Source organism: Macrobrachium nipponense, chromosome 11 (genome assembly GCF_015104395.2).
Source record: "Macrobrachium nipponense isolate FS-2020 chromosome 11, ASM1510439v2, whole genome shotgun sequence".
Lineage (NCBI taxonomy): Eukaryota > Metazoa > Arthropoda > Malacostraca > Decapoda > Palaemonidae > Macrobrachium > Macrobrachium nipponense.
The window spans coordinates 73,937,937-73,962,936 of NC_061087.1; the positions used below are offsets into that span (position 1 = coordinate 73,937,937).

Sequence of the window (25,000 nt, forward strand, 5' to 3'; positions counted from 1 at the left end):
AATGCAATATCATAAATAGTTTTAATTTCATCGTCAATAAACTGCGGGCTACAGACACGTAAAGCCCTTAGGAACATCCTAGAAAAAACAGAGAATTTAACATTTTGATGGTGATTGGAGTAGTAATGAACAAAAGAGGCAATGTTAGTTGATTTTCGAAAGACTGAAAGGTGAAATTTCTATCATTTCTATGGACAGTTACATCAAGAAAGTTCAAATTACAATTTCTTTCTTCCTCTACAGTAAATTTTATAGAAGGGACTAAATTATTGAGATTATTAAGGAATTCCTGTATATATTTGTGAACTGACCAAATAGAGAAGATATCATCCACATATCTAAACCAAATAACTTTTTGGGGCAAAATTCTTGGTAAGAGTTTTGTCTAAAAAAATTCCATGTAAATATTGCTAAGGACAGGAGATAAGGGAATACCCATAGCCATGCCAAACTTTTGTACAAAAAATTCCCCATTAAAACAAAATTTACTATCTTTGATACATAACCTTATGAGACTAATGAGGTTTGCTACACTCAAGGGAATATCATGACGTTCTAATTCCTCCTCCAAATATTCAAGTCAGTCATCTACAGGCACTTTTGTAAATAGAGACAACATCAAAACTAACCATATTAAAATCAAAATTCAAATTTAAACTATTCAATTTGTTTATAAAATCAACATTGTTTTTAACATTCGTGTTAGTAATGTTTCCTACCAAAGGAGTAAGAATTTTTACAAGCCATTTAGATAAATTATACGTAACTGAGCCCACTGAACTAATGATTGGTCTGATAGGGTTATTGATTTTATGTGTCTTGACTAAACCATACATATGAGGTAGGGAGGCCCATTGCAGTTTAAACTGTTAAATGCAATGGTCAAAGCCCTTCAAAAAGGATTTAATTTGTTTATTAAAATGGGAGTTCACTGTCTGTGTAGGGTCAGACCTCAGTTTCGTATAAGTATCAGTATTATTTAGCAATGTAATTATTTTACTTATATAGTCACTTTTATTCATTATTACCACTGCATTAGATTTATCTGCTTTTGTCACTTTCACTGTTTCGTCTTCTTTAATTTTCTTAAAAGCCTGGAGAAATCTCACATTAGGGGGAGGAGTTTTACTCATAGCACCATACACAATACCTTTACAAATATTGATATCATCAGGGCATAGGTTTTGATTAAATTTTTCTAAATAACAAAAGGATTTAGAGATGTCGACACAGTCCAGGTTACCATTAAATATACCAAAGCTTAACCCATATCCCAAAGCCGCTGTCGTAGCACTATCCACTGGTTTGTCTGATAAATTAATCATGAAGTCCACGTTGGCATGCTTAGTCCAGTCGCTTTCAGCGATAAGATTTTTCAGCTTGACTTGAAGCTTCCTTTCAAGACGGTTGCAGCACTTTCTCAATTTTCCGTAGCAATAATCCAGCATCCGATTCTTCCAATCGACAGGAACCGTCTGATTAAAGCCATACCGTCTGCTTCTAAGTGTACGAAACGCATCATCTACTTCCACTTTTGTGATGTCGATGTGTTTCCTGAAGTATAATGGTTTAAAATTTTAGAAAAGGTCGCTCTGCTAAACGAAGAATTCTCACTGGTAAAATCGACTTGGGCATCACTTGCTCGTTCATACACTTCCGTAGAAAGTTGAGTCGGAGTTTCGTACACTTAGAAGCAGACGGTATGGCTTTAATCAGACGGTTCCTGTCGATTGGAAGAATCAGATGCTAGATTATTGCTACGGAAAATTGAGAAAGTGCTGCAACCGTCTTGAAAGGAAGCCTCTTTTGTTCATTATTACTCCAATCACCATCAAAATGTTAAATTTTCTGTTTTTTCTGGGATGTTTCTAAGGGCTTTACATGTCTGTAGCCCGCAGTTTATTGACGATGAAATTAAAACTATTTATGATATTGCATTGAAACTTAAATACCCAAGGACTTTTATAGATGTGGCATGGAAAAGAGCTAGAAAAACATTTTATTCAATTAATGATAAACTTGAATTTAGTAAGCATAACATTCTAAAATTACCCTATGATGAAAGGTTTTTAGATATTCTTAGAATTTTAAAGCTTTTTAACATAAATGTTGTTTTCAGTAATATTAATGTCAAGAGTTTAATAAAAAAAAATTCTCCTAAAGATCTTCCAGGCTGCATATATGAAATTCCTTGCAAAAAGTGCGATAAAGTCTATTACGAACAAACCGGTAAATCTCTTTCACAACGTCTCAAAAAACATCAATATTCTGTGAGAACTGGGCAAATATCGAAAGCATTATTCGTGCATATGAGAAATTTAGACCATCCTATTAACTGGAGTCAAGCAAGAGCCTTAATCCCATGTAATGACACAGTTAAAAGGAATATCATTGAATCTTGTTTCATCAATTCAAATAAGAGAAATGTTCTAAATTTAAGTCTTGGTTTATTTAAACTTGATGCTTTCATTATGAAAAACGTTGTAGATAAATATAAGCAACAAAATTAATATATTCAGTTTTTACATGTTTCGGACTGTAAAGGTACTTTGTAATTTCGGTTAGGTTTGTGACCGTGTGATATCCGATAATCCTGGATTATCTCGTTTAATTTTTACCCTTTTGGCAATTAACCATCTGGTATTCTTGATCTTGTTTTGTACCTGAGACCTTTCTCTCCATTGTACTTCATTAACTCCTTGACAATGTCTGAGTAAAGACGAAAGCGCTTGGATTTCTGACAATCATTTTCCTGTGGGATTCGCTTATTAATGAAAGCACATGCATCTACAGTGATTTTTTAAGTATCTTATATATTGGATATTTATATAGGATAGATATATATATAATATATTATATATCTATATATATATATATAATATATATAAAATATATATATATATATTTATATATATATAATATATATGTTTATATTAATATAACATATATATACATATATACATATTATATATATCTATATATATATATAATATAGATATATATGAGATATATTATGATAGAGGACGATAGGGATAGGAGAGACCAGGATAGATATGATGATAAGATATATATATAATAGATAGATAAGACATATAGATAGGGATATTAGACATATATATGAAGTATGAATATATATCTAGAAGATATAGATAGATAGATATATATTATATTATAGGATAGAGAGGTATCGATAGATAGAGATATAGAATATAGATAGAAGAGATATATAGATATATATATATATATAGATTTACAATAGATTAGATATATGTAGATATATATATATATATATATATATATATTATATATACTATATATATTATATAGTATAGTATATACTATGTATATTTATATAGTAGATATATATATATATATATTACTTATAGAATATATATATGATATATATATATATACTATATATATGTATAATATATATATACATATATACCATATATATATATTATAGATAACATATGATATATATATCAATATATATATAGATATATAGAATATACAATATATATAGAGATAGATATATATATATATATATATATATATATATATAAATGATATATATGGCTATGATAGGATATGGATATATATTATATAGGTAATATATATACATCAGAATAAATATATACATATATATAATAGAATAGATTATAGAGAGATATATAGGATATATATATATAGATTATATATATAGAGACATAGATAGATATATAGATAGAGAGATAGAATAGATAGCTATAGATAGATATATATATTAGTATAGAGATATATATAATATATAATAATATATACGATATAGATAATATATAATATGTATATATATATATTTGATATAAGATATATAGAGGCATATAGATATAACATCGTATTATATCTATATTGTACATAGATAATATATATGTAATAATATATATATATATATATATATATATATATAATATATATCTATTATTATTATATATAATATATATATATCTATAGTATATAGATATAATATGCATGTATATATATCCTATGATATATAGAACATAGATATATATATATATATATATATATATAATTATATAATATATCATATATAGATACATGGATATATATATATAATATATATATCTATAATATATATATATACTAATATATTATATAATTATATATCAGCAAAAGCCTAAGGGAAATTTTTTTTTTTTTTTTTGTTTTTTTTTTGAAAAAGAAAAGACAGAGTGCCAAGTACTTTCGTGTATTTACCACATCTCCGGGGCACAAAGTAATACAAAACGTAAAAGCTATTGAGCAAGAAAGCTCTCACAAAAGCAAAGTGGAAAAGAATTTAAAAAAAAAAAAAAAAGGAATTGCCCAATGACCCAATTACTTACAGAAGAGAAAAACACTGACTATGTCAACCAGTTTTTTTTTTATAAAAACAACTGAGCTCACAATTATGAATAGTAACAATAATAACGGCAAGAACAACATACTTAAAACACCAATAAACAAAGATAACTGATTGAACAATATTATCAATATATATATATATATATATATATATATATATATATATATATATATATATATATATATATATAAAATTTTGACTAGTATAAAAACTTTAAGGCTTTTTGTTCTTCGTTGATTAAGGCCCACAAGCAGAAACTTCGTCTACGATCCTTGCAAAGCTGCCTCCAGGAACATGTGATGCCACGTAGTCTAGTACCTCGCAGATTGCTGCAACTCTCGGACCAACCTTTTGATGATTTTCTTCGTCTGATCCTCGAGAAGTATATTTGCATTAGCAAGATAGAAGGGGCTGAAAATTTCAAAATTCTTCAGTGTAATCGTCGAGCATTTCATCAAGCAATACCGTTTGAATGGAAGACTTCTCTTCTGGATTATTGTTACAGGAAACTAAGATGGGTGCGTAGTAATTTGGAGAGAAAATTGAATGGAAAATTAAAACGTCTGATTAAAGACAGCGTATGGACTCGTAACACCAATAGTGAATTTGTGATTAATTTGTCGGATCGACCATTAAATGAAGTTGACAAATGTGCATTAGGATATGGACTGGGTTTTTCTTTCACGAAAAGTATCAACGGTGTTGAAGTAGGGAAATCATTTTGCAATTTAGAAAAATATGGTAACCTATCAAATGAGGACATCAATATCTGTAAAGGGATTGTTTATGGATGTATGTCAAAGTCTTTTAACGCTAGTGTTCCTCTTCGTTTTATGAAAGCTTTTGATGTTCTTAAAAAAGATTTAAATTTGTATATCACGAAAGCAGACAAATCAAAGGCCATAGTAATTATGAATAAAGAGGACTATATAGCGAAAATGTCAGATTTGTTAGATGATCCTGTTACTTATGACGAGCTACGTAATAACCCGTTAACCACAGTGAATAGTAGTTTTGTTAAAGAGCTGAAATGTATCTTGAGGGGGAGGGATGAGCTAATTAAGCAATTTACTGTCAAGTGTGCCAGTTTACCATATATGTACGGCTTGGTTAAGACCCATAAGCCAAACAATCCCATTAGGCCTATTATAAGTTCAGTAAGTTCTGTGTTTTATAAATTGTCAAAGTGGCTAGTCCAAGCTCTTACGCCGGTTGTTGGTACAATATCAAAATGTAATATTAAGAATAATGTTGATTTTGTAGACAAACTTAGCAATATTAATGTAACTTTTGAGTTTAAAATTGTCAGTTTCGATGTTGTATCATTATTTACTAAAGTTCCAGTGGACGATTTGTTAAAAAAAATTTTTATCAGAGGAATTGCCTAAATATAACTTGCCGTTACCTTCGAATGTAATAGTTGACTTGATTAGGCTTTGCATTAAGGATTGTAAATTTACATTTAACCCTTAAACGCCGAAGCGGTAAAAATCAAAAACTCCCCCGAATGCCAGAGCCGGTTTTGAGTGAGCGCAGAAGCGGAAAAAATAATTTTTTCAAAATATCACAGCGCGCTTAGTTTTGAAGATTAAGAGTTTATTTTTGGCTCCTTCTTTTGTCATTGCCTGAAGTTTAGTATGCAATCATCAGAAATGAAAAATAATATCATTATCATATGTAAATAATGCGATATATGGTAGCAAAAAAAAAAATTCATACATAATTGTATTAAAATCACGCTGTGCAAAAAAACGGTAAAAGCTAACGAGTTTCTTTTTTTTCGTTGTATTGTACACTAAATTGCAATCATTTTTATATATAATACATTGTAAAACAATAAAAGCAACACCGGAAAAATATTATCACAAAATGATGTACGAATTCGTAACGCGCGGACGTAAAAAAATGTTTTTTTCAAAAATTCACCATAAATCTAAATATTGTTCTAGACACTTCCAATTTGTTTCAAAATGAATACAAATGATTGAATATTACCATACTGTAAGAGTTTTAGCTTACAATTGCGTTTTTCGACCATTTCGGTAGAGTCAAAGTTGACCAAACGTGGTTTTTTTTCTATTTATCGTGATTTGTATGCAAATATTTCGAAAATGAGAAAAGCTACAACCTTTAAATATTTTTCCTTTTATTTTACATGAAATTGCGCACACTTTCATATATAAAACTCTATGAAATGCCTAATATGAAACGGAGCACATTTTCCAAGAATTCGATGTATGCAATTCGGAGATTTATGGCGGAGAATCCGCGCGCGGAGGGAAGGAAAGTTTTTTTCATAAATTCACCATAAATCTAAACATTGTGCTAGCGACTTCCAATTTGTTGCAAAATGAAGTTAAATGATTGAATATTACTAAAATATAAGAGTTTTAGCTTACAATTGCGTTTTTCGACCATTTCGGTAGAGTCAAAGTTGACCAAAGGTTGAAATTTTGGCACTTATCGTTATTTATATGGAAATATTTCAAAACTGATAAAAGTTGCAATCATGAGTATTTTGTTGTTGTATTTTAAATGAAATTGCGCACATTTTCATATATAATACTTCATGAAACGGATAATTTGAAATGGATAATTTAAAACGGTGCAAAAATGATGTCAAAGTGACGAAATAATTTTTGAGATGTGTCACTGATACTTTTTAGTGCGATAAGAAAGAAATTCGCGCTTGCGCGCCTGCGTAACGATTGTAAACAAAACAACGCCTTGATCCGTGAACTCCCAGCATCCCCCAAGGCGCGTGATTCAAAAGTTTTCGGCTGGTAGGCCTATAAGTATTTTTCCGCGAATTTTAAAAAAAACTTTTTTGAGCCGACGTATGGTACGTCCATTCGGAGATCAGGGGAGATTTTGACTCGACGTTTAATACGTCCATTCGGCGTTTAAGGGTTAATGGAAAATATTTTTTACAAAAATTTGGTATGTCAATGGGGAATCCACTTTCTCCGGTGCTTAGTAATCTATACATGGAGTTTTTTGAGGTCAGACTGTTACCTAGTATTTTACCGATTGGTACTGTATGGTATCGTTATGTGGATGATATTTTTTGTGTATGGCCTGTAAATGTAAACATTGGAGAATTTTTAGATAAACTGAATGATCTGGTTCCCTCAATTAAATTTACAGTGGAGGAAGAAAGAGAGTCAATGTTACCATTTTTAGATGTGCAAGTTTACAGACAAATCCGTAGTTTTAAATTCAATGTATATCGCAAGCCCACTAATATATGTTCGTATGTTCATTATTAATCTGAGCATCATAGTAAAGTAAAATTATCTATTTTTTCTTCGATGTTTTTGAGGGCCTTAAGAATATGCAGTTCTGAATTTTTAGATGAAGAGATAGGAAAAATATGTGACATAGGTGTAAAACTTCAATATCCAATGTTTTTTTATAGACAAGGCATTAAAAATGGCCAAGGGTACTTTTTATTCAAATAAGGTTAGAGAACCTTTTTCATGCCATAATATGTTAGTTTTACCATACCACAAGAATTTTTATGATTTGCCTAAGGTACTTCGATTTTTTAATGTAAAATTAGTTTTTAAAAGCTCAAATACGGTTTGTAATATACTCAAAGAACTCCCCATTTTCATCTACCTGCTGCCTTTATACAATTCCTTGTCACGGGTGTGATAAGAAATATGTCGGCCAAACTGGGAAAGATTTGTCTACAAGATTAAATCAACATAAATATTCAGTTAGAACAGGACAGACTTCTAGTGCCCTTTTTATTCACCTTAGTAATGTTAACCATGCGATTGATTGGACAGAGGCAAAAGATTTTATTTTGTAACGATTATATTAGTAGGAATATAATTGAATCTGCTTTTATAAAGACATACTCTGGAAAACTTTTAAATTTGAGCCCTGGTATGTACAAATTAGACAATCTTATCATAGATAAAATAGTGAAGAGTTTTAACATTATTCTTTAATTTGGTGTATTTGTCAAGTTCCTTCTTATGTATTTCTTGTGAATTTTAACATTATCCTTAAAGTTTTTGTACTAGTCAAATTTTTTTTTTTTTTTTTTTTTTATATATTGATAATATTGTTCAATCAGTTATCTTTGTTTATTGGTGTTTTAAGTATGTTGTTAGTGCCGTTATTATTGTTACTATTCATAATTGTGAGTTCAGTTGTTTTATAAAAAACTGGTTGACATAGTCAGTGTTTTTTCTCTTCTGTAAGTAATTGGGGCATTGGGCAATTACTTTTTTTTTTTTTTTTTTTTTTTTTTCTTTTGACTTGTTGGGGTGTTAAGCGGTTGGGTAATCTGGACGAATGCTGTTTCTGTTTGTAATGGCCTTATTGTACATACATATATAATTCTTTTCCACTTTGCTTTTGTGAGAGCTTTCTTGCTCAATAGTTTTTACGTTTTGTATTACTTTGTGCCCCTAAGATGTGGTCAATACACGAAAGTACTTGGCACTCTGTCTTTTCTTTTTCAAAAAAATTTTCCCTGTGGCTTTTGCTGGTAAACAAAATCACGTGTTTACTTTTGTGATTTTATATGTATATATATGATATATATATATATATATATTATATATAAATATATATATATCATATATATATATATTATATATATTGTATATATTATATTATATATAATTTATATATTATCTTATATAATTATTAATATTGTATATATGTATATATGTATATTGTATATATGTATTATATGTATCAATGTATATATGTATATATGTTATATATATATCTGATATGGTATATATATATATAATATATATATATATATAATTATATATTATATATATATAATTTATAATTATATATTAAAATTTATAATATTAATAATATATAATATAAATTAATATTTATATATATTTATATTTTATATATTATATAATTATATATTCTCGAAAAATTTACTACGTAATTGGACAATTAATACAAAGAGTAATTTTCTTATTTTAATGAAACCTTCATAAAATTATGAACTTGAATAAGATATAATAAAATGGTTTCATGTATTGCTGCTCAAATTAAACCCAATGCTGTTGTTGCTGCTGTCGAAGATGATCGCCTTAAATGGATGTCAAAGCGATGGTCAAGCATCTCCAACTTCCAATTACCATTCTCAAGAACCCCTAGATAAATATAAAATACCAAATACCAGTTACACTAAAAATGGTAATTTAAACTATCAAAAACACTAATAAATTATTTAAACACAGGAATGCCATTCAAATATATGTATTGCATCAATAATGGATTTCACTTTACACTATCAAATAATAATTACCTAAAGGCAATGGTCCACTTTGCGTATTAAGTATATTACTTGTATACAACAAGCCAAATTTACAGTAAGGCCGAACGAATAACCACCTAAGTAGTAAAAAGAGCGAATGTAAATAAACGACTAATTAACACAAAAGTGGCAAATGAGAAAATACCAAAATATGATACAACACTTAAATTATCTAACCAGCACAAAGTAACTGAAGATAAAATGAATCTCTTAACTATGACTGGGAAATTATAATATGGCAATCCCGTAAAAATTGTAAATGATATAAATATTATCCAAGGGTATATTTATTTGTTGGGGCTAAAAAGCAAAGCAAGGGACTTTCATTATTAAATGAACTATTGGATTATAAATCATAAAATTTAAATATGACCTTTAAAATGATTGACGTACCTCACAACCCATACTGTCCGTGTATGCTGTTTGTAAATGCAACAAATCACAATTGCTGTGCTGGCTCTTGATAAGGCTTCCAAGTAGAAGGCAACGTAAGATGCGGATCCATGGTAGCGATCACTTATTTTTTCACCATGACGATAAAGAGGTAAGTAAATCCAATGTTGTCACTGGTGAAAATGGCTAAGAACTACCTTCATTTTCATTAAAAGCCGTCCACTTCTCCTCTCTGTAAGAAATGTATAACGAGCAGCAATATCTTCAACGACCCAAACCATCTTAATTTTTAACAGGTCATTAAGGAATTGTCATCATTTTATGTAAACAAAAAAAATTTCAATACGAAAAATGCAAGTTAAAAATAAAACAATCATTTACAAACTTACCAAATTACCATATTAAACAAAGAAACAGAAAACAAAAATAACTTAGTGTTATTTTTTGTTTTTTTAACACTCCCGGGGAAGAAATCAAATTTTACATAAGAATTATGTAAATTTGATCAAATAAAGAAAAAAAAATATAATTAGTCTGAAATATCATCGTTTAGAATGTTTTTGAATTTTTGCCGTGATATCTCAGCAGCTTTTCTCCGTGGACGTTTTCTAGAAACGTCCATGCCTGGAATCTCTTCTTTCGATGCTACAGCATCCTCATCATCATCATCTGATGCTACAGTATCCTCATCAGACTCCTTCCTCAAGAGTGGTATTAAAGAAGCAACATGCCTTTTAGTTATTTCATTGGTTTTACCCTTCAGAACTTTTGCAGCAGTTACCTCTCCGTTGATATTCTTGAAAACTTCCTTGACAATTCCCATAGGATAATTAACAGGTTTATATCCATCATCCTTAATCAGCACAATATCGCCGATACTGATTTGTTTATGGTTTACAGGAGCATATCTATCCTTCTTATCAGTAGCTTGTTTAATTAAAGTGTTCATGAATTCCCGATGATAGATTTCCAGCAAGTTAGTTCTAATGTGTTTCAGCTTCTCATAAGATGTTTTAATTTTATGTACAACATCAAAATCAACCTGAAAATCCTCATCAGAATCAGGGTCAGCTTGTAATGCAGGAATAATATTCAAAGAGACCAATGAATATCCATGAATAAGTTCCTCTGGCGTTATAGGGGTTGGTACATTATTAGAACAATCTCTTAATGCTTCTTTGAATGCAATAGGCCTTCTATTGATCAAATGTACAGCATGACAAACAAGATATTCAAAATCCCTAAATTCAATGACATTATTTCTGATTGACTTCTGTATCATATGCTTGGTCATTTTGACTACGCTCTCAACCAATCCTCCAAGTTGGCTGCAACCCTTATAGTACTGCTGAAAATGGACTTTCTCAACATTATTATCAGTTAAATACTGAACAGTCTCAGCATCCTTCAGGAAATCCTGAACAATATTGGCTCCTGCTACTATTTGCGTACCCAAATCACTTACTATAAACTGAGGGACTCCATATTCAAAAGAATGCAGTGACAAAGCACGCAAAAATTCTTCAACTGTCATATCAATACAGATCTTAAGATTAACTGCTCGTGTGAACATGCATGAAATAACAAGGATCCAAACCTTGACTTTATCTTTCCCTTGTCTCACATAAAATGGACCACAATAATCAAGGTATACATTACCAAAAGGTTTTTCAGATGGACTCAATCTAAATTCCCTATAGGCTGATTGATTAAGTTTGACAGGTCTTTGGTTATATCTCCGGCATACAACACATTCCTTCAGAATCCTCTTAACTGTAGAGAAGAATTTTGGTATCCAGAATTTCCAACGTAATTCTGTCAAAAGGGCATAGCAACCAGCATGTTTCAAAAGCAAATGTTCATCCAATATAATAAGTTTTGTTAGAGTACTCTCTCTTGATAAAAGAATAGGATAAGTTTGGTTGGTTACACTGCGCTTCTCATTAAATTTACAATTCACTCTTATTAAATTATGAGTGTCTGGATACAAATTCAATTGTGATATCAAATTAGGCATAGCCATCTTGGTTTTAGAGTTGCTACTTAAATAGTCAATAACATCTGGAAAATTTATTTGTTGATCCCTAGAGATGATTTGAGTCAAAGCCTTAGAGCGGAGGTCCTTCTTATCGAAGCCATGTGACTTGTTTATAAACCCTTTCCATCGATCCCAGCATTCCAGAACTTTCGCAAGTATAGATATCAACTTATCCATATTTGAGTATCTATCTAGAGGTATTAAGTGCTCTAGTTTTACAGTTTGGCTTTCTTTTACACTGGTTGATGCACTATATGCCTCAATGGTTTCTAAATTCTCGACCATTGGTATCTTAAAACCTAAAATGTCACTTTTACTAGCTTGATCAAGATCACGTATATTGGGACCCTTATGGTAATTAGACTTCATTAAACTTTTGAATGACAGACATCGTGTAATTTTATCAGCTGGGTTGTCCATTCCACTCACGAATGAGAATCCAACACTTCTCCCCTCACATAGCTTTGTTATATGATTCAGTTTGTTCATTACGAACACTGACCTTTTCTGCATTTTATCAAACTTATGAGAAAAGGACTTAAGCCACGACAGGGCAACAAAACTATCTGAGAATAGCCCCAAGTCAACTATTTTGATGGGCACCAGGCACTGTGTGCCACTCAGTTCATTATAGGTATCCAACAAAACCTCTGTACCCAAACATATAGCCTGTAATTCGAGTGAAGGAATGGACTTTTCATGCAGTTTGGATCCAATGAGTCTGTTTTTCGCTAATACAAAGCTTCTTTCACCACTTCTCATATTGCATAAATATACAACAACTCCATAAATTCTTTTGCTAGCATCAACATAAGCCTCAAGTTTATATTCATCTGTCCTTTCACCAACACATCTCTGAAGCTCAAAAACAGGAGCAGAATTTACTTGGTTTGCAATATTTCTCCATTCCTTTTGTTGAAAGTCTCTAAGTTGTGCATCCCATCCGAGCGTTCTCTCACATTGTAAGTCCTGCATAAAAAGTCTAGCTCTGTTAAGAAGAGGACCATTTATGTTGAAAACATCATAATTAGATGCAATGGATCGCAAAATTTCCCTCTTTGTAGTAGCCGTTTCATCAAGGCACAAGCTCCTGGTTGAAATTGTATCACTCCTACGATTCCAGATCATCCCAAGTAATTTCACCTCCATCTCAGATTTCTTGGCTCCTACATCCGATTGCATATTTTCTTCATCAATTTTATCTTGGAGTGTATAATCATTAGAAAACATCTGCTGTAGTTCAATTTTGTAAGGAGCAAAAATATCCTGTAAAATCTCATATATCCAATTCAAGGTTTCGGATGATTCACAAGTAAATCCACCATTGTCCATATAGAAGAGCTGATACATATTCCATTTTGCATTTCTTAGTCTAGGATTATCATTCTTGCTATCCAATACTAAAATTTTGAAAAGAGCCAACATCAAAATTGTAGGACTGCATCGAAGTCCAAAAGGAAGACGAACATTTTTGTAGGCAATTATAGAGAAATCCCCTTTCTTAACATTCTTATACCACAAAAAGAGTAACTTCTGCTGATCAAGCTCACTGAGTGCTATTTGATTGAATGCTTTCTTAATATCGAAGATCAGTAATTTAGATCCGAATCTCAAATGAAGCATTGCAGACGTTATCTTCTGATTGAGTGATGGGCCAGCATACATAGCCTGATTATGATTGACCGTCATCACACTGGACCTGCTAGGTTCACAAACATTGGACAGGAAAACAACTCTGCATTTTGTTGTTTCCCGATCCAGTCTAAAAACTCCCATGTGTGCTAAAAAACTGCACTCAGGATGCTCATCCATATACCTTTCTAGATTTGATATTCTTTCAATTATTCCAAGTTTTTCTTGTTCTTTAAAATTTTCATTCATAAGTTCCAAATTTGCCTTGTTCCTTTGTAATTTTCTCGTGTTGGATCTCAATACTGCCTTTGCAAGGTTGAAATTCCGTCCAAGCAGATGACAGCTCTTTTCATTCCATAGAAGAGGCATCTCTAGCCTTCCTTCCTCGTTTCTCCTTGCGTTATCAAGGGTAAATTTAATCAAATTTCTATTACAATCTGACATCAAGTTTCCATCTTCATGGTCTGGTTCACAAATAGATTTCTCATACACAGACCGCAGCATCTCATCAGTTGCACGTCTCAGCTCTGATTCTTCAACCATACCTTTTTCATTTAGAATAGCGAAGTTAGCTTGAACCTCCACCTCGCATTCCAAACTTAAGCCACTTGGCTCACCCATAGAACTACCAAATCCAATATACTGGCAGCATTTATCTATGCCATCAAATACAGGGGATTTGTTTCCATTTAACTCACATGTTTCCTCATAATCGGCAACAGAGCAGGAATGCTTTGAACACCGAGAACAATAAAAATCCTTTGAAAGATAAGGTAGATTCTGTTGCATAATCTTGACATTACCCATTAACATCACTCCTGCCGCTGATCCCAAATAAACAGATGGGTGATCATTGCCAAATTTTACAGAAAAATCCAGTAAACAATGGGCGTCATTTGTACCAAGTATCAAGTCAATGTCCTTTATTTTATCACTACCATCAGTCAAATATTTATCAGCTAATTTGAAGCCTTTTTTGGCAAAGGCCCTGGCTACTTCTGAAATTCCTGGTAATGACAAATTTATATCTATGCTTGGTACGCACAATGCATGTATTACACAAGCCTTATCATCAAAGTTGCACTTTAATTCAACTATCTTGGATTTATACTTCTTACTTGAATTAAAACCATTGACTGTTAAAGAGACATTATCTTTTAACACTTTCAACCTATTATCACATGCAAGTTTTTCAGTTACAAAACTGGTCTGACAGCCACAGTCCTTCAAACCTCTAACAAGGGCTCCATTTAACATTTCACAGGTAAAAGTTGGCAAAACAGAGGCGCCATCAGAGGTATGCAAAGCCTTAGTTATAATCATTACATCACTTGAGGTTTCCCTGTGTTTTGATTTACCTGCTTTTACTTCCTTGCCACCTCTCCCATTCACTTGTAGTTTTTCATAATGAGATTTTTCACCTTGATGATCACACAAAAATGAAAAGTGCCAACCCTTACAAAAATAGCATTTCTTAAAGAATTTAAACTTGCATTTGTCAGTGGTATGTCCAATGTTAGCACATTTCTTGCAACCATTAAGTTCTTCTAAGCGTCTCAGCTTATGCTCTGGTTCTTTATATTTTATACACTTATGTGTTGCATGGTTTTCCTGGCAAAGAGAGCACCTTTTCCTCGGAGAAGCGGCGTCAGCATTACTAATTCTGTTAGTTTCATTATCCTCATATTTAACATTAACTGCAAGTGATGTAGAAGATTTTCTTCCTTGTCTCCACCTTTCATTAAACTTTCTTGTGACGTCCATATAACGTTCAGATGCTTCAAAGAATTTTTCCTTTATCTCCTCAAGTGACGGACGTACATGATTAGTCACATTTACAAGTTGAGCTTTAAAGGACTCATTCATGCCTTGCCAGATGAAATACTGCAAAATATCATCTACTTTGATTTCCAATGTAGAAAAAGTTTCAGTTACATTAGTAATTTTTCCAATATAAGAAAAGGGATCAGTACCGTACTCAAGCTTCATTTCACTTAATTGCTTAATTACGTTGAATTTCTGCAGCGAACGAGAAGCCAGTGCTTCTTTAAGCAATTTCTTAGCATCAGTATAAGTCTGCTTTGAAATTTCAAGATTCTCGAGCAAAATTGAGGCTCTGCCTGATACCTGTTGCTTGAGAAGTAATAGTTTATCCCTCTCAGTGTAAGAATATGTGGCAATAGCCGATTCAAACTCTACAAGAAATTTTTCAACATTTTCACTTTCGGTGCTAGCGTAAACTGGAAGTGGAACTACAGGACTCTTCAAGAGACTTCTCGCGGTCTCAGAATTCTTGGTCTCAGGCTTAGAATCCATCAATTGCAAAACAGCAAAACAGGTATTTAATTTATCTGAGTAATCATCACAAGACTGCAATTCTAATAAGAACTCCTCCTCATTTTTCCCGTCTCCATACAAGGACTTCTGGATTACAGTATTAAGACTGTTCAACTGATCACGGTACGAAACTAATTTAATTTGAACAGCGTTGCACTCAGTTTTATTCATACTTGTGAATTTATCATGTTCATTAAACAACCGCGTTACTTGGCCACGAATATATTTACGAGTCTTTAATTCTACACTCATTTCAATAAAATTTAAAGGATAGACCATGGACCCACAAACAAACGAAACCCCAACCCGGAAGCTAACCAGACAGCAAAAACAGCACCTTACTTATGCCCCACGTTGGGCGCCATCTCGAAAAATTTACTACGTAATTGGACAATTAATACAAAGAGTAATTTTCTTATTTTAATGAAACCTTCATAAAATTATGAACTTGAATAAGATATAATAAAATGGTTTCATGTATTGCTGCTCAAATTAAACCCAATGCTGTTGTTGCTGCTGTCGAAGATGATCGCCTTAAATGGAGGTCAAAGCGATGGTCAAGCATCTCCAACTTCCAATTACCATTCTCAAGAACCCCTAGATAAATATAAAATACCAAATACCAGTTACACTAAAAATGGTAATTTAAACTATCAAAAACACTAATAAATTATTTAAACACAGGAATGCCATTCAAATATATGTATTGCATCAATAATGGATTTCACTTAACACTATCAAATAATAATTACCTAAAGGCAATGGTCCACTTTGCGTATTAAGTATATTACTTGTATACAACAAGCCAAATTTACAGTAAGGCCGAACGAATAACCACCTAAGTAGTAAAAAGAGCGAATGTAAATAAACGACTAATTAACACAAAAGTGGCAAATGAGAAAATACCAAAATATGATAAAACACTTAAATTATCTAACCAGCACAAAGTAACTGAAGATAAAATGAATCTCTTAACTATGACTGGGAAATTATAATATGGCAATCCCGTAAAAATTGTAAATGATATAAATATTATCCAAGGGTATATTTATTTGTTGGGGCTAAAAAGCAAAGCAAGGGACTTTCATTATTAAAATGAACTATGGGATTATAAATCATAAAATTTAAAATGACCTTTTAAAAAATGATGACCGTACCTCACAACCCATACTGTCCGTGTATGCTGTTTGTAAATGCAACAAATCACAATTGCTGTGCTGGCTCTTGATAAGGCTTCCAAGTAGAAGGCAACGTAAGATGCGGATCCATGGTAGCGATCACTTATTTTTTCACCATGACGATAAAGAGGTAAGTAAATCCAATGTTGTCACTGGTGAAAATGGCTAAGAACTACCTTCATTTTTATTAAAAGCTGTCCACTTCGAGCAGCAATATCTTCAACGACCCAAACCATCTTAATTTTTAACAGGTCATTAAGGAATTGTCATCATTTTATGTAAACAAAAAATATTTAAATACGAAAAATGCAAGTTAAAAATAAAACAATCATTTACAAACTTACCAAATTACCATATTAAACAAAGAAACAGAAAACAAAAAATAACTTAGTGTTATTTTTTCAACATATATATATATATATATATATATATATATATATATATATATATATATATATATATATATATATATATATACATATATATAATTGGGGACCCAGTTAAAACTGATTCCATGTAACCCAATAACCATCAAGTCCTTGTGTAAATATAAAGGAGTCTACTTCCTTTGATGACTTCGAGAGTCATATATTTGTTTAATTGCCCCAGATTTGACCCGGGGAAGTACGTGGGCTCCACCCAGAGGTTGTTAAAGGTAAGATTAGATTCCCTTCTTGGAGTTAGCTATCGTACGGGTGTCAAACTATCAAACCCGAATTTTCCTGTATTAGAGATCATGGGAAGAATGCAAATACAATATAAATTACAAGGATTTCAAAATCATAGGCAAAGCTCCAAACGAACACCAATTGGCAATACTCGAAACTCTTTATATATATATATATATATATATATATATATATATATATATATATATATATATATATATATATATATATGTAAAACTCCTCGGTTGTTATGCAAAATCTTAAATTATAATAGAGTTGTTGCCAGTAATAAATGTAACTCAGTTCTAAAGGTCAGAAGAAACAAACAACCAGGCAAACTTAATATTTAATACTTAATAAATGCAAAATTTAAATCAGCCTTGTGGTATATAATAAATACTTCAAAACCCTGATAACAACCAGTCAGGACAAATACAGGTCCTTAGAACTGAGTCGGGACAACAATTTGTTTGATACGAGACGTCTTGTTCAGATCATCAGTAGAAGGGCGACTAATCCGGTATGATAAACCGTTAGTCACACAAAACCTGTTTAGTCAAATTCACGGTGTCACCTAAATTAAAGTTAAATTCCTTTTTCTGAGTTCCAATAAATAACAACCTGCCCCAACCGGGTCTCAAAGCATTACTAACTAAATACACTACTACTACTGTCTAAACACCGAAGGCCTCTCTACATCTAGTTCTGAACTACTTAAGATTAAATCATCGTCATTATCGATTAAATTTGCAGCCTTTGCTGCTGCATTGGCTGTTACTGTAACTGGACAGGTGTGCACGGACAATATTGGGAACAACACCAATCCTTTACTATTCAACATATTACCTAAAATGCCGTCAATGCCGAGGATAGGGAGACTCTCAAAACTACCAAGTCTGTCATGTTATCATAACCAGGGAAAGACAACCTTACCTCCACTAACGGAGCCGAAACAACCGTGTTCGGAAACCCTCCCAGAACAACAAAATTTCCTGTATATTCAAATAATCTTTCAAAGATTCTTTCAAAACCAGAGACCGAGCAGACCCTGTGTCCCTTAAAAATTTCACACCAATCGTTTTAAATGTAGATATTAATTTACCAGGCCCAATTTACTTTTCTAAAAGGAGTCATGAAGCCTTTCTACTAGAAGGCAGACTGCCACTACTACTATCATTACTACTAGTAGGAGCCAGACACTTTTCAGTCCCGGGATCACTGGCAACAGGCTAATGAATAGATATTAACGAAACAGGAATATTGTTATTCCTTTGGAGGTACCTTCTTCTGGTATTACACTGTGCCTGATAATGTCCCTGCTTATTACACCAGAAGCAGGTCCCTCTACCTCCATTGTTTATATTACCTGGCCAGAACCAAACCTGTTAGCTTTGAAAAAGACACAAGTGTTCTGTCCACTTGAGACTTTTCCCTGGTTACTATTGGGTTTATGATTTTTATCTGGTGGATTACCCTAGCAGACTGAAAATTCGCATCCGTATTCCCAAAATTCCTAGACCCAGTTCGATGGGTCAGTACAAACTCGTCAGCAATTTGGGCAGCCTTACATAAATTAACAGCTTTTACCTCTTCCAAATAAACTTTCAACTCCTTGTTGCATGACTTCTTGAATTCTCTGAGAAGCGTGAGCTCCCTCAAAGAGGAGAAAGAGACCACCTGGTGGCTTTTTAACCAGTCATCAAACTGCTCCTCCTTAGCCTAGCAAATTCGACATAAGTAAGGGAGGCCTGCTTCATAAAATTTCTAAACTTAGGGTGATAGGCCTCAGGGACCAAATCACATGACTTGAGGACAAGCGCTTAACCTTATGATAGTCACAGGCTATTCCTTCTTCCATGGCATTATACACTCAAATTGCCCTGACCACCAACCTACACTGAATCAATACAGTCCACATATCTGGTGGTCAAGACAACCAGGTAGCGACACATTCAAATGCCTTGAAACATTCTGGGACATTCAACTCATCGAACACTGGCACAAATTTTAAGGCCACATCTATATTAAATTTATCTTGCGAGTTCTGAAGTGTACTAAATTTATTAGAGGTGCGCTGCAACCTAGCCATTTCTAAATTGATATTGGCCATCTCCAATCCATGCCACATCTACAAAAGTCCTTGGGTATTTGATTTTCAATGCAATATCAGTAATGTTAATGTCAAGAGTTTAGTAATAAAAAATTCTCCCAAAGATCATCCAGGCTGCATATATGAAGTTCCCTGCAAAAAGTGTGATAAAGTCTATTACGGACAAGCCGGTAAATCTCTTTCACAACGTCTCAAACAGCACCAATATTCTGTGATAACTGGGCAAATATCGAATGCATAATTCGTACATATGAGAGATTTAGATCATCTTATTAACTGGAGGTCAAGCAAGAGCCTTAATCCCATGTAATGACACAGTTAAAAGGAATATCAATGAATCTTGTTTCATCAAGTCAGATAATGGAAATGTTCTAAATTTAAGTTGTAGTTTACTTAAACTTGATGCCTTCATAATGAAAAACATTGTAGATAAATATAAGCAACAAAATTAATATATACAGTTTTTACATGCTTTGGGCTATATGGATACTTTGAAGTTTCTGTTAGGGTTAAATCTATGTTTAGGTTTGTGACCGTGTGATATCCGATAATCCTGGATTATCTCTTTAATTTCTAACTTTTTGACAATTAACCATCTGGTATTCTTGATCTTGTTGTTTACCTGATAACTTTCTTTCCAACTATATTTCATTCGTTTCTTGACAATGTCTTAGTAAAGACGAAAGCGCTTGGATTTCTGACTATTATTTTCTTGTAGTATTCGCTTATTTAATAAAGTCACTGCATCTACTGTGATTTTTTAAGCATATATATATATATATATATATATATATATATATATATATATATATATATATATATATGATATATATATATATATATATATATATATATATAATGTGTGTGTGTTTGTGTAATTTTAAGTAGGCAAGGTTCATAATATATGAGCTATATTAAAAAGTGCCTTGATGATATATGCTACTCTTATTTGTGTCACACACTAATTATGTTTCATATTTTTGTCTGTTTTCTAACCTTAACAACTTTGAAGCCCTTTTTATCCGCACTTTTTTTCAATATCTGCCGTTTTAACATGTTTGTCACATTTCGTATGGTTTTTAGTGAATTCATTAATATTTTAAGAATCTTACAAATTTAAGCAGCATTTTTCAAAAGATTCCGCTTTTATACTTCATTTTATTACTTTGTAAAAAAAATTCCATTTCATTCGGACCAAGATAAAAGAGAATTCTTTAAGTCTTATTAATGTGACCACCAGCAACCTCTCATATTTACTATTTCTAAATAAATTATAATTTTTTCATATTACTGTCCTTTGTGCTTCAGGAAAGAACGTGCATTAGAAATCTTCTTGGAAAATAGTAAGAAAAGAACTGGAAACGCGAAGCAACAATAATTCATAAAAAAAAAGACTTTTGCCTTAAAGCATCGTTCCTTTGCTTGAAAGATATTTTCGGAATTCTCTAATGAGACCGAACACTAATTTTATTAGGAGTGCTTTTTAATGAGAATTCCATTTATCCACATAGATTTGCAGCTGCGCCTGCTGAGAAAAAACATGAATTTGGGCTTTATTAATAAGCTTTCTCTCTCTCTCTCTCTCTCTCTCTCTCTCTCCTCTCTCTCTCTCTAATAGGCGAGTATGAATCTGCGCCTGAAAAGCTTAAGAGGGATGACAAGGTCTCAGTGCTCAGTGACTTAAATGAAGGTGTATTACGGAAAAAAAGATGGAAGTAATGGTAGTTGTGGCGTTCCTGGAGTAACTGAAATACAGTCTAAGATGTAAAAGAAATCTGATACTTGGAAGTGAATTTTTACCAATGAAGAAAATTCATAAGTAGACTCGTGACACAGAAACTAGTGAGGAAAAGTGTTAGCTAGAATATGTGTTGGAACTTCAAATGCTGAAGTAAGCTGACGGCTGTTAATGGAATATAGAATTTAGCGTGCAGGCTGAGCGCTGAGACCTATGACGTCATTCAGCGCTGTAAAGTAAATGGAGAGTAGAAAGGTTGCAAGGTGTAACAGGAAACTATCGCAGGTGCGCTATGAAACAATTGTTACGAGAGCTGGGAGGGTGGATAGCAATATGGAAGAAATAGGATATGAATGGAGGTACATTAAAAGGAATGACAGGAATTGTAGCTAAGGGCCGAAGTGACGCTGCAGAGAACCTTAAGTAATGCCTACAGTGAGGTACACTGATAGCACTAACGGCTGCCCCTCAACGCGCCCCCACCCCTCAGGTAGTGAAGTGATATGCATAATTTAAATGTAAACGAAAACAAGTAAAAAATATGCCAAATTAATAAATTAAGTTGTCTGTACAGCGTATAAAGATGTAGTAGCCGCGGCCCACGAAACTTTCTGCCACGTCCAAGTGTTGTACTGTCATATATCGTCACCGGACGCACGATCATGGCTAAATTTAACCTTACATCAAATTAAAAAAACCACTGAGGTTAGAGGGCTGCAATTTGGTATGTTTGACGATTGGAGGGTGGATGATCAACATACCAATTTGCGCCTTCTAGCCTCAGTAGTTTTAAAGATCAAATGGCGGACAGAAAAAGTGCAGACGGACAAACAAAGCCTTCTTGATAGCTTTCTTTTACAGAAAACTAAAAAAAGTCTGAAGCAGCTAAGCTAAACAACTTCTGGCATTATATATGTAGTACAAAAATAATGAAAAAAGTGAATGTTTTTAGATAGAATAAGTGGTAAAAATCTGTATTGTTTGGCCATGTGGAGTTATCCTAGAGAAAGCGTTTCAAGTCTCGTGTTTGAGGATGGTTAAAGTATTAGAAACGAAGGTCCCTAAAATCTATGAATCATGAGAGGTTGTACAAGATGGAAGTAAATGGCATAGTGGGTGTAGTAATAAGAAGCGTTACGAACAACAACAAAGTCAAGATAAAAAAAATTGAACAGCTAAGAACTACTAAGTATTTAAAAAAAAGGAACAAGTTTTTTTATCGTCTCTAAAATAAACAAGTCTTTATTATTGACCTGCCCAGTTATAGTGAAATCTTTGTATTCAATTATTTCTTACATTAGATGCTTCTGGGTTGGACAAACGAGATTCCGCTCTGTGACTCACCCTCCTATGAAAATCGACTCTTCTTGGATCCCACATAATTTCCCTTATCACATCTGGGACAAGTATTCTTAGAAACCACATTAGACGTCATCAAAGGGCAGAGTCGGTCTTTTACTCTCAAAAGGGAGCCAGTTGTCAGCGGATTGTTTGGAATCTAATTTACATCAAGGGGATTAAAATGTCCACTGATTATTTTAGTAAAGCCTGTATGGAAGTTGTCGGTTTTTATATGAGGAAAAGGTGCATTTTTTTTTCTTTGGAACATTCAAATACATAGGGCTGTTAGAGAACTTTTTTCCGAGTAATTTCTGTATGCACTTGCTAATGATCTTGGTAGGGAAACAGTTATTGAAATATTAGTAGATGACGGTAATATCATTGTGAAAAAGTTGCTAGTCTGAAGTGAGTAATAGTGCCCGATGTAGAAGGGTATAAACAGAATTTAACTTAAACTATGAAAACAAACACTGAAAACTGGAGCCCAGACCTGTACATATTTTATTTCTAAAAATAGTGGTGTTAAAACGGTTACTATCCTTAGACACCAAAACGTCTATAAAAGGTAAACAGTATTCCTGAACCTTTTCTATAATAAACGTGATGTTAGGGTGGCATGAGTTAGCAAATTTAAGGAAAGAATCAGAGTGGAACTCGCACTTGAAAAGGGCGAAAGTGTCGTCCTCGTACCGACCATAGAATAAAAGGCGGAAGGATAAAGGACTGTTATCAAGCGTGGATTCCTCCAGGGAGCACATGAAGATATTAGCGAATGGTGAGCCAAGAAGGGAACCCATGGCCATCCCTTCCACTTGCTTATACAATTTCTCGTTGAAAGCAAAAGCCGTGTCCAGTATGGCCAATTCTAACCAAAGAAAGTTTTAAAAGAAACATAATTAAAATAAAAAATTCAGCCGGGCTCAGGAAATAACTTATGTAATATAATATTAATAGTTTCCCCAACAGGCACGTTAGTGAATAGGGACTCAAACATTCAAGACTGGCCATAAATAAGTCAGGGTCTTGGGGTAATATTAAATCTTTAAATTTGTTAGTGTTTGATATTACGCTGCTGTCTGTCCTTTTTATTCATGACTGTGATGAATGTCCCATTCTTCCAGAAATTACTGTAGTAACTGTCCCTTTTATCCAGGTATTACTGTTCTGTCTGTCCCTTTTATCCAGGTAATCATGTGGTGACTGTCCCTCTTAAGTAGGTATTACTGTGGTGACTCCTTTTATCCAGGCATTGCTATGCTGTCTGTCCCCTTTAACCAGGTATTACTTTGCTGTCTGTCCATTTTATCCAGGTACTACTGTGGTGACTGTCCCTTTTATCCAGTTATTACTATGCTGCCTGACCCCTTTAATTAGGTATTACCGCGCTGTCTGTCCCTTTTATCCAGGTATTACTAAGGTGAGTATCCCTTTTGTTCCTAGTGAGAGGTTTCAACAATGGGACAAGGTATTTAGCTAATTTATAATTAGGAGTTTTGTACGAGGGCAAGACAGGGCAAAGGGGAACATTCTTCACGGGCTTCCAAAAAATCATAAGCCCAACGTTCCCCTTCGCAACTATTTTGGCCATCATTTGACCCAACTTATACCATAGGTAGGTTTCAAACCGTTACCGTTGCCTCCTTCCCTCAGTCCCCTTCCCTTTGTAACTTGTGTAGTAAATGAACTAATATGGGTTCATCAAATCTCATTTCATGTAATCGAGACCATAGAAATATATTGAAAATGCATTTCAGTCACCGCATTAATACCTGGGTAAAAAGGACAGATAGCATAGTAAAATCTGGATAAAAGGGACACTCACCTTAGTAATATCTGGATAAAAGGGACAGACAGC

The 25,000-nt window shown here is 32.9% G+C and overlaps 1 protein-coding gene and 1 long non-coding RNA gene across 4 annotated transcripts; both read right to left on the reverse strand.

Annotated features, from left to right (window-relative positions):
* Nucleotides 1–9,344: 9,344 nt before the first annotated feature.
* On the reverse strand, nt 9,345–10,494 carry LOC135206662 (uncharacterized). Its single transcript, XR_010312814.1, has 3 exons — nt 10,104–10,494; nt 9,702–9,787; nt 9,345–9,546 (listed from the first exon to the last, which is right to left on the reverse strand). It is a non-coding gene; the product is annotated as an uncharacterized LOC135206662 (long non-coding RNA).
* Nucleotides 10,495–10,570: 76 nt separating this feature from the next.
* Nucleotides 10,571–17,417, reverse strand: LOC135206288 (uncharacterized). 3 transcript variants are annotated; one of them, XM_064237711.1, is made up of 3 exons: nt 17,268–17,417; nt 16,863–16,948; nt 10,571–16,707 (listed from the first exon to the last, which is right to left on the reverse strand). In XM_064237711.1, the coding sequence occupies exon 3, from the start codon at nt 16,387–16,389 to the stop codon at nt 10,633–10,635; it is 5,757 nt and encodes a 1,918-aa protein (XP_064093781.1). In that variant the 5' UTR covers nt 16,390–16,707; nt 16,863–16,948; nt 17,268–17,417; the 3' UTR covers nt 10,571–10,632. The 3 variants fall into 3 exon arrangements, with proteins under 3 accessions (XP_064093781.1, XP_064093791.1, XP_064093786.1); XM_064237721.1 differs by lacking the exon at nt 16,863–16,948; XM_064237716.1 differs by having other exon boundaries at nt 10,571–16,948.
* Between the last annotated feature and the right edge of the window lie 7,583 nt (nt 17,418–25,000).

Coding starts and splice junctions, on each gene's coding strand:
- LOC135206288 (XM_064237721.1), bottom strand. CDS start 16,389: ATGGTCTATCCTTTAAATTTTATTGAAATGAGTGTAGAATTAAAGACT.